At 36.5% G+C, this 18,098-nt stretch overlaps 1 protein-coding gene across 2 annotated transcripts in view; it reads right to left on the reverse strand.

Moving 5' to 3' along the window:
• AFG1L (AFG1 like ATPase) overlaps positions 1 to 18,098 on the reverse strand; it is a 218,417-nt gene that overhangs the window by 122,803 nt on the left and 77,516 nt on the right. For both annotated transcript variants that reach the window (XM_080807282.1, XM_080807283.1), the window contains exons 4-6: positions 10,725 to 10,826; positions 9,472 to 9,602; positions 656 to 755 (exon numbers count right to left, since the gene is read on the reverse strand). In XM_080807282.1, coding sequence (XP_080663408.1) covers positions 656 to 755; positions 9,472 to 9,602; positions 10,725 to 10,826 — 333 coding nt within the window. The remainder of the gene's footprint in view (positions 1 to 655; positions 756 to 9,471; positions 9,603 to 10,724; positions 10,827 to 18,098) is intronic.

Genomic DNA, 18,098 nt, shown 5'->3' on the forward strand with positions numbered 1-18,098 from the left:
AGATGACAATGACTGAACAAAGCTGTCAAATGTGTATTCCAGAACACCAGCGCTAGACATCTCAACACCAAGACGCCTTGGCTCCAAGGAATAACACCTGGGTCTCATCTTCATTCTCACTGGCTCCTGGATGCCTGAGAGGACACATACCCCAAACCATGATCCTTAATAAAAAACCCCAGACCTCAAATCAAGACAGAACTCATCCTCCTTTCGTTTCCAAGTCTCCCAGTCGCTTCGTCTGTATCTGCTCTCTATATATTCAATAAACTCTGCTCTCACTTCTTGCTGGTTTGCATTTGCCATCCTGCACAAAGCTAAGGACCCTCTGGGCTAGTCCTACAGGATCTCCCCCAGGTCCTCAGACCTGGCCTCCCAGCATCATTTTTTGATATGAACTTAAATCAAATACTCAGAGAGAAACATCAAGTTTGTCGAACACAGGAGATCACATGGATTTACCTCACTAAGAATATAAGTATTTTTCAAATACAAATACCAACTGATTTTTTAGATTAAGTCCTTTAAAAATTAACGATAAGCAAAGTCATCAGATTTTATTAACACAGTAAGATGAATATAAAAAGTATAGATTTTTTCAAAGCTTGTTAGTTTCCACCTAATTGGATGAGACTAGCACAATGTTTGTTTTTACCTTCCGGTGGCCTGTTGGATGTTGCCACAACGACGACCCCATTTTTGAACAGATTTTCAAAAAGCTGTTTCAGAATCATGGCATCAGCAATGTCAGTGACCTATGGACAACAACACATTTGTTTTATTTTAATTTCACTTCTGCTCTAACAAATTTGCTAATGGCTCATCTTTTTTTTTTTTTTTAAAGGATGGAAGTGAATTCCAAGAGAAAAATTCTAATTATCACCATGAAGAAAAGAGTAGATAATTAAAAGCATGAAAGACTGTATGTATGGTAGTCTTTTAAACTTGACTCTTTCTTGCAAGCCTATCATTTCTAAGCAAATTATCAAATGGTTCTATGTTAACTTCTTTTATAAACTACAGGTGGAAAGCACAGATAATTGTCCTAAACATTTAGGAAGTCTGATTAATTAGAACTAACATGACCAAATCCCTCCTCCTACTCCCATCACACACTCCATCCAACCTCCCCACCCACCCACCCCCCAGGGCAAAAAGAGAAGAGAGAGGGGAAAAAAAAGAAAAAGAAAAAGAAAAAAAGAATAATAAACAAGCCAATTGAGATTTCTAATACCTTTCTGGCAAAGGTCCCTGAAAAGGTGACTTTAAATGGTCATGGGACTTTAGAAATAAGGACAAATAGCCAGTGAGACATAATCAGCTGCTGTTGAAAATAGAATGATATGACATAGATACTATTGTGCAATTGTTGCACAAAACAATTCAACAGATGGCCCATCACAAAAATAAGCAATTTCATTGTTCTTTTTAAGTGCCTTCTATTACTGTCCATGAATAATCAAAAGGCACTGCAGTCACTTCCAGCACAGCCAGCCTCTGCTAACCTTCGCAAACACAAATATTCCTTCTATTAAAAAAAGAGAGAGAAAGAAAGAAAAACCTTACAAGCATGGTTCATGCAGGACTTTAAAAAATTACTTCTGACAAAAGCAGAAATGTATCATATAGATAAAACCATTCCATCTAAGTTACAGAAATGCATATATCTTTTCTAAATTTTTTAAAAATCCACAATTAACAAGTAAGCTTACCAACTTTTTAAAAAGCTTTTTAAAATCACAAAGAAATAGAGAAATTAAGGAGGGAAGGAAGTTGAGTTCAAAAACAAATGTATAGTGAAGGTAGATATTAATCATTGCACATTCCCTAATAAATGTAATAATATGCGTTTTAGATACTTCTCAAGTAAAAATATTTTGATCTCTAATAGCATTTTAGATCATCATAATAAAATCTGTTTTATATTCACAAAACATATCATACAATAAATATCACATTGTTATTTTTAAACTATGTTAGAGCATAGAAATTGGGGGAATTCTTTCAAATGAGATCAAAATACTTCAAGTTACCAACTAAGAGGTTGCATAACACAACAACCAACCACCTGGCTTACTCAGGTCTATGTCAGTTTCCTCTTTTCAGCTGATGTTTTATGCAAAAGTTTCATTATTTCTTTCCCACTTGAACAAAAACCAAACCAAACCAGAAAACAGGGATGTGCAGAGCTTTTTTTTTTTTTTTCTTTTTTTTTTTTTTTTGGTCTTTTTTTGCTGTCTTAGGCTATAACTTTAAAACATTAACTAGAAAACTCCTAAAGATTCCTTAAATTAAAAAGACTTCAGGAAATTACAGAGTGGTGATTAAAATGAAAAGGAAAGTTGTACTATTTAGTTATTTAGGAAAGTGATATTTAATTTGGAGCTTAGGATCACTGTCAAATTTTGCTTCCGCAAAAATACTCACAGAGAAGGCCCTTTTCAAATGCTTAGACACCAGTGGCATTTCTGATGAGAAAGCAAACAAGCTTGCAAATTTTAGAAGCAAGTGCACTTTTAAATTGGATTCCCAATACATTGACTTTGAAAGAGAATGCTATCAATTAAAAGTTGCCCAATTTTAGAAAATAAAAATGGTCATTTGACTATCTCAGCAATGTTTTTGAAAAAAAAAATTAAAAACAGCTTTTGTGCCCTACGGTTTAGAAAAGTGAAGAGACATTTAGCTTGTAACGGTGCAAAGGTTTAAGCTGGAAGTTGAAGAAAAGCAAACAATAAAGACTTGTGGTTGAATCATAATTTGTTGTTTTTGTATTACAAAATGTCTTTGCTCTACCAGAGTAAATTAACTTGGAGAAGCTATGGCTAATTAATAAAGCAGGAGTCACTTGGGGTAGCCGGGTGCCAATGTATACTCTTTTGATCTTGTCCCTGCACTTGCTCAGCTTTGCTGGGGAACAGTAATTTTACAGTAGAAGTGAACAGAAGACAATTGGCCACACATTCTTGGAGAGCGGGCTTTTTTAGCACCCGGCATTTCATTACCACCAAGAACAAAAGAGAAGGCTACAGATTACCAATAAGGGTAGTCTGCTAATACAGAGAGGGGGAGACATTTCATTAGCATTAAAGAGAAAAGATTTTTTATGACCTAGAGTTGCTTTCCATTATGACTCACTTAAGTAAAAGAGAAAAAAAAAAAAAATCTAATGGTTAATTTACATATGTAAGTGCCTGAGTCTCAGTCACCCACTGATTGGTACAGTGCCATGTAATGAGTGACAAACATAAGCATGCATTATCAGTAATTAGTATTAGCACAAAAATAAGCACCTATTTTTTATTAGCAGTTTTTAATAGCTTTCCTGTTTTACAAAAACGGTCAAAACTATTTTTTAAATGATATTGATAGCTTATAGAGGAGAATTTTGCATGATATTCTGCTCATCAGAATTTTTTTTTTTTTAAGACTCTATTAGTGAAACATCTATCCAGTGGCCCTGAAAGAGACAGGAAAAAATAACTTTCAAGAAAAAAAAAAATCAGTTTCTTTCAGTATTATACATTCAGAATCATAAATGGTTTAACCAAAAAAAAAGTAAATATTCAAACTCAACATAAAAACCCGAAAGAAAACTTTGAGGAAAAGCTGCTCTTTTATCTCAGCACCTAGAACACATAAAAACAACCTATCTAGACAAATTTCTCAAACAGAATGTAGTATATTTGACAATCTGGCAAAACTGAAATGCTATACTTAGTGAAATAACCAAGCTAATGAGGAATACATTCTGCAAATGTAATCTGAATGCTGCCAAAACATAACACAAAAATTCCCCAAATTCAAGAGCACACGTATTCTTGTTTTTAAGCAGCAATAATTCTCATTCAGCTCCCTAGTAAAATAAATATTATATTAATTAACAGCACCTAAAGGCCAATAATACCTAGTTAAAAATCAAGAACTAAGAGGATTCAATTTTAGAAGTGAAGTGGTGATTGTAGACATACAATTGTTAAGAGTAAAGTGCCTAAAAAATTCTTTTCTAGTAAATCAGCAGTGTACTGTGCCAGGATTAATAGGCCTAAGGATAATTTTTAGGTCCTATCACTAAAACATCTACTAAAAGTCTATCCAGCTCCAGATCTATATATTTAAATACATAATACAAGACATCATATGCCAAAGGGAACATATGACATTGCTGTTACTACTAGTGCATTAGGGCACTAATGATGAATTCAAACTGAGTTACCAGCTGTGTGACCTTGGACGAGTTAGTTAACTTTCCTGACCCTTAATTTCCTCATCAGTTTAATGAAGGTAGTAATAATACCTATCCTGAAAATTATGTTATGATCCTTACAGTAAATCCTCAAGAAATGTTAGCTAGGACTATTATCTGTGTATGGTATATATCCTAGTATAATTACATGTTATTTATATATAGCTGTATTGAATTGTAGCTGTAGATGGAACAGTACACAGCACAGTACAGTAGTTAAGAACATAGACACATAGTACTCAACCAACAATAACTAATATTATTACTGAATATACATAAGAGGTGGGATGTAAGCATTCCAATAAATGGCATTGTCTCAGTTCATAAAAGATGAATTTTAACTAGTTAGTAAACAAATGTAGAAAAAATTCAACTATATTATTACTTAAGGAATATACATTAAAACAATGATCTACATTTTTCACCTATTAGACAAAAAATGTGAAGATAATTCAGAAAGTTGACAGGAAAAATTACGAGATATTATTATACATATGGGAAGTGGGACTTACTTGAGAGACTACCTCAATATTTACCGTTTGGTACTAGGATTTATTCATTCATTCTTTCACTCATTATTATGCATTTGCTCATCCTCAAACACTGTTCTAGACATCCGAGATACATCAATTACCAAAACAAAGATTTCTGCTTTCAAGATTACATAATTATACATATATATAATATATATATAATAAACAGTAAATATAATTAATATATATATACATGTCAGACGGTGATATATGTTATTTTTTTAAAGAATGGTTTTAAAAAGGACAATAAGGGACTTTGGTTAATGGCAAACCACAATTTTGTAAAACTGGGCCTTGTTAAGGAGATAACTAAGCAAAGATCTGAAGAAGTGAGAGACTCTTTGGGGGGGTCTGGGGGAGAATGCCCCAGGCAGAAATTTCAGTGCAAAGGCTCTGCTTTTTTGTTCTAAGTTATGTGGATGTTGGGAACCAGAGTGCTGCTACAGCAATATTTTGGGGGTATCCTTTTACCTCTGAATTTTAGAAAAAGGAGACAAGAAGAGATCTAGATTAGCAAAAAATCCAGTTTTGGTATGCTAGAGGAGCTTTTCTAAAACCAGTAGAAGACAGTCCAGATATTGAACTTGGAGATCCAGGTTCTGCTCAGGGATCACCTCTGTCTTTAGTGGACATATTCTTGCCCTTACACTCTTAGTTTCTCTGGTTCTTCTCAACAGTGGGTATATACAGATAATTGGCCTCTTCTCACATACAGCAGTAAACTCCAGGCTTGGAGGCTGGAATTGCAGAGGAAATAAGAGAACAAAACTACTAATATTTTTCATCCTAGGACATGCAGGCCAACTCTGTTCAAAGGCAGAGGGTTCTCTCATGTTGTCAACTCTAACGTAATAGAATGCTACATTCCAGTAGCATTTGTCATCAAATAAAAGCAATCAATTTGATATTCAGTCTGGTTTTAGTATCTCTGAGCATATCTTCGTCAGAGCCCTAGTGGGAAAGAAGCATTTGGTATAACACCCACTATTAGCTATGGTTCCCAGATCCAGCCCCATCAAGACTGTTTGCAAGCAAAAGGCACAGGAGATTGAGCCAAAGTAAAGGGGTTTACTGGAGACCCCAGGATGCGAACAGCACGGATAACACCTGCTGGGAATGGGAGCCGAGGTAGCTCTGGAGAGCTCAGCAGCTGTCCAGGGAGCAGCCTTGTAGCCCTCCCCGCTAATGTGAGTCAGTTATTTCCTATGTGTCTTTGTTCCTGCTTCATTATCATGTGGGACCTGACCTCAGTGTCTTTTAGTTCAAAGACACGAGACAGGACATGATGGGCCCAATCCTGGGGGCTCACCATACAAGTGCAATGTTGCTGGCAAGCTTGTAGGCTTGGTACTCATAGATCAGATGTCCAGACATGGTCCATTTGACTGTGGGTCAGATCGGGTCCTACAGTATGGGATAAGGCTCTTTATTTAAGGCAACTGGGATGGATGAGTAAACGAATGAATGAACATCAAACCAACTCTGGACGGGGCAGGCAATGACCACTCGGTCATATCGATTCTCTCTTTGTTAGCAAGCAACATTTTACAACTGAGGGGCCTATCCCTCCCCCCGCCCCCGCCGATCTCCTTTATAGTTAATATGTAATTTGAAAAATCATTTTTATTGCTTGCCTTTCTTTTGCAAGACCCACTCATTTAGAACACGAGCATTCTGAGAGTTGCTTTTGTTGCCTTCTTCCCAACCATGCATTGACACTCTGAAATCTGAACTCAATGGAGAACGCCCAGTGCAACCAGAGAGGTTTCTGTTACGGCCTCAATATTGGGGTGGAATTATGACTTTTATGGGTCTTAGGCACTTCTACCTTCATGAGTCCTTTCCTCAATGAGAAAATGCATTTGAGGGATACTTCAAGAGGGGTGGCTCAGTCGGTTAAGTGTCTGATTTTGGTTCAGGGCATGATCCTGGGGTCCTCAGATCTTAAAAAAAAAATTGTTTTAAGATCAAGTCCAGCATTGAGCCCCATGATTAGCAGGGAGTCTGCTTCTCCCTCTCCCTCTGCCCCTCCCCCACCTCCCCAGCTCATGTGAACAGGCACACTCTCTCTCAAATAAATAAATAAAATCTTTAAAGAAAAAAAAAAGAAAATGCATTTGAAAATATGTGTGTTTACATTCATAAATAATATTTTATGACTGGGTTGGTATAAGATATATAGAGATATAGGTGGAATTCATTATGATATGTTCATTTTTTTCTGCAAATTTTAAAAGAAATTAAAATGTTTTCATGGACTCCTGAAAGTATCACGGTCCCTAAGTACTGTGCCCAATACACCTAATGGGTAATTTGGCCTTGCTTGACATTAATTCTCTGAGGATCTCTTTTGCACCATCAAATTGTCATCGGGTCTTAACCTTCTTAAATAGTCTTGCCAATGGTCTGCGTGTCACAGCAACAGACCAATCTTTACTCCGAATGTTTTAAAATTTGTATTTTTTATGCTAAAGGTCATGATTTTTATATGATTCCAAGGAAATTCTGATGCCTCAATATTCCTCATCTACATGAATATAATAACTATTTCATGGAATTTTAAAAAATATTTTACTTATTTATTTGCCAGAGAGATACAGCGAGAGAGGGAACTCAAGCAGGGGAATGGGAGAGGGAGGAGCAGGCTTCCCACTGAGCAGGGAGCCCAATGCAGAGCTCGATCCCAGGACCCTGGAATTATGACCTGAGTCAAAGGCAGACACTTAATGACTGAGCCACCCAGGTGCCCCTATTTTATAGAATTGAATGAATAACTATTTTATAGATATAAAAACACTTTGTAAACCATGAATCATTTTACAAAGGCTAGGTATTAATATACTTTTTTAAAAATTTAACTTCAATGTCCTAATCAAAAATTTAACTGTGCTAACTCAAGATTTTTTGGTGATAATGTGATTAAGAGATCATAATGAGAAAACAAGAGATGGCCTTCACTGATTTATCACTGACTTTTACTGTTGACAACATAACTGTTAACTCGGTACTAAACGAGGCCTTTCTCTTTATGTAACACATTAGTGTGCTTGCTACACTTGTTCAGAGCAGAACATAAGCCTTTCTTCGGAAGACCTTTGCAGAAGGTGGCAGGATGCCTGTGTGGCTCAGTCAGTTAAGCATCTGCCTTCAGTTCAGGGCATGATCACAGGGTCCTGGGATCGGGTCCCACATCAGGCTCCTTGCTCAGTGGGGAGTCTGCTTCTCCCTCTGCCCGCACTTCCCATGCTTGTGCTGTCTCTCTCTCACTCTCTCTCTGACAAATAAATAAATGAAATCTTAAAAAAAAACCAAAAAGGTGGTGAATGTCAGGTTGTCTTAATATGACTGAAAGGAGAAAGAAAGAAAGATTCCTCCTCCCCAGATGGCTCAGTGTAACACCATTCCTGGTGAAAGTTCTTCTTTCTCATCTATCATAAATCGAGACCATTGTTAGGTAACTACATCAAGTTGCTAAAGGAGACCGATCGTGCCTCATTTGAGATAAAAACAACCTGGCCATCTTATCTTCCCATCAAAGCAGGTTTTTAAACACAGAAGAAGAAGAAATAACTTGCTATCAGTTTAAATGCATAATTTCAGAGACTCTTAAAACTGTAAGAAGCTTTACAATTCAACTAGGACAGTCCCCTTACTTCATCACAAATGTGTTGTGAAGCTTAAATAACATGTGTAACTCACCCAAGGCCCACCACAGAGTAGGCACAAAATAAATGTTAACTTCCTACCCCTTCAAAGTTCTCTGGGCCTTTATTCTAGGCAATCAGACACAGCACTCAGCTCCAGAAACACTCAAAAGCTCTGGGTGAGAAGCCCTATTTTTAAGCTTATATTCGGTAGTTGTGGATTTTTCTATTTTCATTCCAATAATCAATTGCTCTTATGGTAAGCATTATAGAAAAATCAACTACTACATTTCAGGACCACTAAAAGAAAGCAAATAAAGAGGAAGTAATTCTTAACCTAGAGAGCATTTATTATTATTATTATTATTATTATTATTATTAAACACCGGGATACAGAAAAAGCATAAGACCTGGCAAATGCCTGCATGCCATATTTGCTCTCATAAGAAATAAAAATCAGAAAATAACTTATTACCAATTTAAATGCACAATTTCAGAGAATCCTAAAACTAGCAGAAACTCTGAAAGTTCAACTAAGGCTAACACCCTCCTGTCATCATAAACAAGTTGTGAGACTTAAATGAGATGTGTTAATCACTTGTTTTTTTAATATAACACTTAAAAAATAAAAACCACAAACATCTTTAAAGACATTATTTTTGTGATCATGACATTATCACCACCGTGGTTCAGGTACAATGTAAATCCATGATTCTAACACAGGGATGGGCAAACTTTTCCTATAAAAAGCTGAGTAGTAAATATTTTAGGTTCTGTAAGCCACTAGCGGGCTCTGTTACATTTTCTTCTTTTTTAAAAGACCCTTTAAAAATATAAAAATCATTCTTTTCTCAGCAGCCATACAAAAGCAGATGGGCCAGATTCGCTCTGTGTGAGCCAGAGTTTGCTAATCCCTGGACTAGACAGTAAAATAAAGTCACAGCGGTATCAAATCAATTTATAAACAATCATACAGTCAGGAACATAATTTAAATCTTCACATGCCATTCAGAATACCACTCCACATCTATGAAAATCTGTACCTTACCTGAAACTCATCGAAACATAGGAGACATGCTTCTTCGCTGATTTCTTCAGCTATGGGAGCTATTGGGTCATATGATTTAGCCATGAATCCCGGTTTCCTTTTTGGCAAACTCTGTTTAAGGCGGTGTATTCCTTTAATGGATGAAATTAAACACAAATCAAATACTGTACATTTTAGGCAACTATAATGTATCTTTTAAATTTCTAAATGAAGCCTTAGTGTGAACCCAAAATTAAGTTTAAAGGCCACATAAAATCAAATGTGATCATTGAAAACTGGTTGTATTTTCTCAACTTCAAAGTAAGTTGTTCACTTCTTCATGCATTCCCGAGGTTATAAGGATACTTTACAGTCGTTCCATCCCCACTCTCAGTCACTTCAGAGATGACAAAGTGACAGCCTAATGACAAGATGGTGACTAGGTGGATCAACAGATCATCAGCCTTACTGCCGAGGGTTTCAGGGATGCGGGCGGAGGAGGTGATCCTGCCTTACATCTGGCATACGTGATCAGGATGTTCCCTTATCTCTGGGCAATCCCACTTCACTCCCTATACGTGTACTAAACGCTGGAAGTATTAGAAGAAAAACATAATGTGGGGCGCCTGGGTGGCTCAGTGGGTTAGAGCCTCTGCCTTCGGCTCAGGTCATGATCTCAGGGTCCTGTGATCGAGACCCACATCAGGCTCTCTACTCAGCGGGGAGCCTGCTTCTCTCTCTCCCTCTGCCTGCCTCTCTACCTACTTGTGATCTCTCTCTGTCAAATAAATAAATAAAATCTTAAAAAAAAAAAAAAGAAAAACACAAGGTTACAATATAGCCGGTAGACAAATAACGCACAACCAAAATAATCTGAGAACAGGGACAAAGCAGTAAGGCATACATAACAAGCACATGAACGCCTACCTGCCACGGTGACCCAGACGAAAGGACCTAATCTAGAAGGATTTCTTGAAATAAGTGAGTTTTTAACATTTCTTATTGATCCTTAGTAGAAAGAGAAAATGCCCGACCTTCATATAGTAACCTCTGTTCTCTTAATGGGAAGTACTGAACTTATCTTTAAAACCAACATTAAACACACCATGAGTTGTTTCGCGATAGCACAAAACAAACGAAACCAAACAAAATCTCACTTTAAGCACGCTAATTCTTTAAAAGATTCAAAGATTAAGAATTTTCTGAAAGATGATGAAAACTGTTTTACAGTGTTTGCCCACTTAAAAATCCCTTTTTTAGACCATTTCACTTACTTTCATGAACATCTAGCATGAAACCATGAAAATGAACCCGTTTCTTCCTCTTCATCTCCACATAAGCATAAAACATGTCCATCACCATTGTTTTCCCTGTACCTTAAAAAAAAAAAAAACAACTATTAAAGAGTATGTACTGATTGCTCTAATGAGTGTTCATTAGCTTTGGGATAATGAAACCACACTCTTCTACTGGAAAGCTTAAGACTATGTTATTTTTTTAGGAAGGAGTGTTTACTTTTTATGTTAAAGGAGCTAAAAATAAAATGTTGATATTGCTCTTTTCTGTCAAAATCCTGTTATTAGAAAATACAACATTTAGTTAACATTACAGGGACAATTTCCCCCAGAGAACTGTGTAAATACACCAGCAAGAGCTACAGATTATTCTTTCTTTAGTTGCTCTCCCAAAAGACACCAATCTGAATAAAATAACTTAATCAATTAAGTAAATATTTATTGGGCCATAATAAGCAAGAGGAGCAGTCTTTGGGAAATTCCAAGATGAAAAATAAAAAAATAAAGATTAGTATCTAACATAAATGCTGAAAATAAATAATAGATGTATGTTGGAACTGCAGAATTGCCAATTTTAACACTTTTTTGGGTAGGTTTATCTTTATTTCTCCTTGCATATCCTACAGTATTTCCTTTATAAATGTTGATACTATGTTCTATTTAAGTTTTTAATTTTAGTTACAGTATAGTCAACATACAGTGTAATATTAGTTTTTCGGCATACAATATAATGACTCAACACTTCATACATCTCCTGGTGCTCATCACGAGAAGCACCCTCCCTAACCCCCATCATCCATTTCACCCATCCCCCACCAACCTCCCCTCTGATCACCATCATTTTGTTCTCAATAGTTAAAAGTCTGTTTCTTGGGGCACCTGGGTGGCTCAGTGGGTTAAGCTTCTGCCTTCCACTCAGGTCATGATCCCAGGGTCCTGGGATCAAGACCCCCATCAGGCTCTCTGCTCGGCGGGGAGCCTGCTTCCCCCTCTCTCTCTGCCTGCCTCTCCGCTTACTTGGGATCTCTCTCTCTCTCTGTCAAATAAATAAATGAATAAATCTTCAAAAAAAAAATTCTGTTTCTTGATTTGTCACTTTTTTTCTATGCTTCCTTTATTTTAGGTTTTTAAGAAAGTGTCCTTAAGATAGAACACTTTCTTAAAAAGCTGAGAACATTAATCTTTCAAATTGAGACCTACTTCAAGAAACTGAAACCATTAAACCTTGTAATTTTATTGTCTAATTTTCAACACTGAAACTTTTAGCCATTGTGACTGCTTTAGTAATCAAAGAGTCACATTTAACAAAGTATGCACAGAAAGTCTTCTTCCCTCACAGAAGCCCAGACCCTTGGGGACATTGGTAGTACACAAGCTCGGGTCAGACCCAGCATTCCTCAGCAGGCCAGGACAGGACAAGCTGGTACTGTCCACCATCCTCACGGCTTCCCCCAGCACCAGCCCACCCCAGTGCACATCCGCACCTCACAGGAACTACGAGTAGTCACAGGTAGCTCAAGATGTGAGACCTAAGTCTTAAATCTATTTGGCTTTCCTCCATTCCACAGGACTTTGAGCCCATGCTTATCTGAATCACCAGAAAGTTTTTTGTGTATGAAAATACAATTCACCAAACACATCTGGTCATTAATGAAGAAACCAATTTGATTTAAAGGGAAATTTTTTGCAAAAATATTTAATATAGGGCGCCTGGGTGGCTCAGTGGGTTGGGCCTCTGCCTTCGGCTCAGGTCGTGATCTCAGGGACCTGGGATTGAGGCCCGCATCAGGCTCTCTGCTCAGTGGGGAGCCTGCTTCCCCCTCTCTTTCTGCCTGCCTCTCTGCCTGCTTGTGACCTCTCTCTGTCTGTCAAATAAATAAATAACATCTTTTTAAAAAATTTAATATAAGGGGCGCCTGGGTGGCTCAGTGGGTTAAAGCCTCTGCCTTTGGCTCGGGTCATGATCCCGGGGTCCTGGCATCAAGCCCCGCATCGTGCTCTCTGCTCAGCAGGGAGCCTGCTTCCTCCTCTCTCTCTCTCTGCCTGCCTCTCTGCCTACATGTAATTTCTATCTGTCAAATAAATGAATAAAATCTTTTAAAAAAATTTAATATTTCTTGATACACTGAGTGGCAGCAGATTTAAATCATTACATTAATGCAAAAATTTAATAAAATTTTAAATTCTTCTGCATGAAAGACAGTATACTTGTAGATCCAGAAAAAAGTCATGATCTAACCAAAAATGTGAATAATATATATTTGAATGTAATCTTTGTGCTCCTCCTTAAAAAACAGGCTTAAAATATAACAAGACCATCATATAAAAAACTTCTGGAGATAAAAGCAAAAAAAAAAAATCATAAAGGCAAAAATGGCTACATGAAATTTAACCTTCTGAATATCAAAATCACTATAAATAAAATTAATATCCTTATTTATTAATCAATATATTGTTACTGAGGACCTATCCTGGGTGCTCAGGATCTGGAAGTAAACAAAACAGACAAAATCCCTGTCTTCATGAAACTTAAAAGACTACCCTTACATATCTTTAAATATGAAGAGCTCTTAAAAACTACAATGGTGTTTGGGGTTTTTTTTGTTTTTTTTGGTCTGTCCTAAGTCTCTTACTTTTGAAAATTTCTCTACTTAGCATGATTCTATGAGAAAATCAATCACAGAATGAGCCAATCAAAATACCCCTATCTCATATACACTGTAGTTGGCCCTGTAAGGGGCACATGACTCAGGTCAGTGTTCTTCTAGAGGCAGTTAATGTGAATTCTGAAAATGAGAATCATCTCTTCTCTTTTTAAAGAAGCAACCTAGAAAATTCCAGAAATCTTTTCTACAACAGTAAAAAATTGGGCCAAGAATGAAGCCAATGACAAAACTATGAACACGAATGAAAAGCAGAACCAAAAGGTGAAGGAAAAGGGAAATGGAGGGAAGGGGAGAGAGATGTCAAAAATGTCACTTAAGATATTAAATACAGATCTGTCCACAGCTGAATCAGACCACTATTCAACTTCATAATTAAACCAGCCATTAAATTTCTCCCCGGTTCAGCTAATTCAACTAGCTTTCCCCCCCCCCCACTACAACTGAAAGAATACCAAACAGGACAGATTTAACAGGGGAAAGATAAAAAGATGATCAATGTACAAAAATACATGAGTATTCAAATCACACAAAAAATATAAATAGCTTTAAACACATTTTTAAAAGTTTAATTCTACCAGAAATAAAAGGAATACAAGTGAAAAACACTCATGATATACCATTTTTATGTTGGTGAAGATATAGGAAAACACTCTAATATACTTCCGGTGATCGTATAAAACCAACCGTTTTGGAAATCAGTTTGGCAATGTCAATCAAAAGGTAGACAAGTATTTAAAAATACTCAGAACCAAAATCAATACTGTAAGGATATTTTTGCTCCCTATATTTTAAAGCTCAGTGGACTCCCAATCAAAATCAATTTAGGAATAACTCGACAACACGATCCTAAAGTCAATCTCCTGATTTAAAAAATAAATCAATAAAAGTCTAGCAATAGGCAACTGATTAAGTGAATTGGGTAACATTCATATAATAAAATAGTACATACCCAGTAAAATAAATGAAGTGGATCAGTATGTTCTGATACTACATGTTATCTAAGAACCACAATTAACTGGAAAAAAATAAAGTACTTAACATTTGAATAAAATAAAAACACCCACACTTTAAAAAATTCTCCTGAGTGGCTAATTTCTTTAAAAAGTGTCAGAAAAGGGACACCTGGGTGGCTCCGTCAGTTAAGCATCTGCCTTCGGCTCAGGTCATGATCCCAACCTCCTGGGTTCCTTGCTCAGCAGGGAGCCTGCTTCTCCCTCTGCCTGCTGCTCCCCTGCTTGTGCTTGCTCTCTCTCTCTCTCTCTCTCTCCTCTCCCCACAAATAAATACATAAAATCTTTAAAAAAAAAAAAAACTTAAAATAAAAAAATTAAAAGTGCCAAAAATATTCTGAATCAAGAATAAGTAGCAAGTAATGGGAGGGGGGAAGGCAAGGAGGAAAAGAAGAGAAACTACACAATAAAAATGTGTTATGAAATTAGAGAAATTATACTTGAATGATACTGGATGTTTTTAAAAAATCAACTAAACCAATTAAGCAGACCAAAGGATATATCATAACAGGTATATGAAAAAAATAACTGCTAAAGACAAATGCTCAGCCGTTTGCAAAAAAAAAAAAAAAACAAAAAAAAAAAAAACCTAGATTCCTACCCTCATGTTTCACACCAAAATTAAATTCAGATGAATCGAAGGTGCTAAAAAATAAGAAAAACCCAGAAGGTAAAATGTGTGAACATTTGTATCACCTTGGAGTAAGAAAAGCTTAGCAATGTGTATCAAGAAAATGAAAACTTTCGAGAGACTGTGTGAGGGTAACTGTTCCCAGACTTGCCATCCAATATAAACAACTAGAAAACTGGATGAAATATATGAAATTAATATTTTCAGACACTGGAAAATAAAAATACAAGACTCTGATCCCTGACAGGAGAAAAAAACAAGATGAGCCCTGTATCCCTACAGCTTTGGTCTTGGAGGCGCCCTCCAGATGGCTGCACAGAACTCCTGCTGCACAGGACTCCAAGGAAAACACCCAGTTCAGGCTGACTTGGGTTATGAGAGATCAGAATTATGGGAGTCTAACACCCGTGAAATTTGCAAAGCAAAATGCCAGGGAGGAGGAAGCTATCTATGAAAAAGAGCTCCAGAAATCAACATGTGGGTACTCTTAAGTCTTTGGCTGAATACTAGCTGCTCATGTTGGGGTGATACTCTATGATGTGAGGCAAAGAATGGCCACCAGGAAACTAAAATGAGTAATTTCCAGAGATACTAAACTCATGCAACAACTTGGATCTAAGAAATTACACTGAGTGGGGGAAAAAAAAAACAATCTCAACAGGTTATGTACTTTTCCATTTATATAACATTTTTGAAGTGACAGAATTTTAGAAATGGAGAACAGACTGATGGTTGCCAGGACTGAGAGAGGGTGAGTAGGTACAGCTACAAAATTATGAGCAACACGAGGGACTCCTGGTGACAGAATTGGTCAGTACCTTGACTACGGCAGTAAATACATGAACCTACACAGGTGATAAATTGTACAGAACTAAATATGGACACATAAATGAGTACAAGTAAAACAAGAAATTTGAATAAGATAAGTGAACTGTATCAATGGCATTCTGTTTGTGATATTTATACTATAGTTTTGCAAAATGTTACTTTTGAGGGGAAATGAGTAAAGTGTACACAGATATCTCCATGTTATTTCTTACAAGTGTGAATCTATAATTATCTCAATAAAAATTTCAATTAAAAAAATACTTCAGGGGGTGCCTGGGTGGCTCAGTGGCTCAAAGCCTCTGCCTTCAGCTTGGATCATGGTCCCGGGGTCCTGGGATTGAGCCCCGCATCCGGCTCTCTGCTCAGCGGGGAGCCTGCTTCCTCCTCTCTCTCTCTCTCTCTCTCTCTGCCTGCCTCTCTGCCTACTTGTGATCTCTACTTAAAAAATAATAATAATAATACTTCAGGGGTGCCTGGGTGGTTTAGTCTGTTAAGCGTACTACTCTAGATCTCAGCTCAGGTCTTGACCCCAGGGTCGTGAGTTCAAGCCCCATACTGGGCTCCATTCCCAGCGTGGAGCCTACTTTAAAAAAAAAAAAAAAACTTCAAATGAATCAAGCTGGCATGTAAATAACTTAACTCCTTATCAAAATAAAATGCAATATATATAAAAACCATATAATCATCACATTTGAAAAAATGTTTGACAAAAGTCAGCTCACATTCATGATCAAATCTCTAAGCATACTAGGAAAAGAAACATACTTCTCAAACTCATAAAGGACAAATACAAGAAGAAACCTACAATGAAAAGATGTTCAACATCACTAATCATTTGAGAAATGCAAATCAAGAACTTCAGTGAGATACCGCTTCAATATCCATTAGATGGCTATTACCGTTTTAAGAAGAAAATAACAAATATTGGTAAGGATATGGAAAAATGAGGACCCTTGTGCATTGCTGGTGGGAATATAAATAGTGCAGCTGCTGTGGGAAACAGTACAGTAGTTGCTCAAAAAATTAAACACAGAGTGGCCACATGATCCACCAACTCCACTTCTGGGTATATGCACAAAAGAACTAAAAGCACAGATTCAAACAGATATAGCAGTATTATTCACAACAGTCAAAAGATGGAAATAACCCAAACATCCATCAACAGATGAATAGATAAAAACTGGCTACATATGCTGGAATAATATTCAGCCTTAAAAAGTAATGGAATTCTGACACAGTCTACAACATAAATGAACCCCGAAGAAACTACGATAGGTGAAATACACTAGACACAAAAATTTAAATAATATATGATTCCACCATATATGAGATACCTGGAGTAGTCAGATTTACAAGGACAGAAAATCGAATGGTGGTTGCCAGGGCCTGGGACGGAGGGGCATATGGAATGGGAAATTATTGTTTATAGGTAAAGAGTTTCAGTCTGGGAAGATGAAAATGTTCTGGAGATGGATGGTGTGATGGTTGCAAAACAATGCCAAGGTACTTAGTGCCACCGAACTTTACAAGTAAAAGTGGCTAAGATGGTAAATTTGATGTTATTTATTTTGCCACATTAAGAAAAATTAATATGTTTTTTAAAATCCTACAATTAACATCATACTTACTAGTGAAAGACTGAACATTTCTCCCCTAAAACTTCACACAAGACAAGGACATTCATTCTCACTACTTCTATTCAGCATTATACTGGAGTTCCTAGCTAGTGCAATAAGGCAAGAAAAAGAATCAGAAGACATGCACCTTGTAAAGGAAAAATTGTCTTTATTTGCAACAGCATGATTGTATACATAAAAATTCCTAAAAATCTGTCAAATAACCACTAGAGTATATAACTGAATACAGCAAGGTCACAAAAAAAATCAATTGATTCTACATACTAGCAGCAATCAGTTGGAAATTAAAATTTTAAAACACAATACCATTTGCAGTGGCATTAGAAAACATAAAATACATAGGAATAAATTTATCAAAAGATATGGTAGCACTCTGCATTACAACCTATGAAACAGTACTGAGAGAAATTAAAGATCTTTAAAAATGAAGAAACATACCATGCCCATAGATTGGAAGACTTAATCTTTATTTAAAAAAATCAGTATTTATCAAAAACACCAATATTTTAAGTTATCAATTCTTTCCAAATTGATCTATAGATTGAATGTAATCCCAATCAAAATCCCAGGAGGATTTTTTT

The sequence above is a fragment of the Martes martes genome (genome assembly GCF_963455335.1).
Source record: "Martes martes genome assembly, chromosome: 6".
NCBI lineage: Eukaryota > Metazoa > Chordata > Mammalia > Carnivora > Mustelidae > Martes > Martes martes.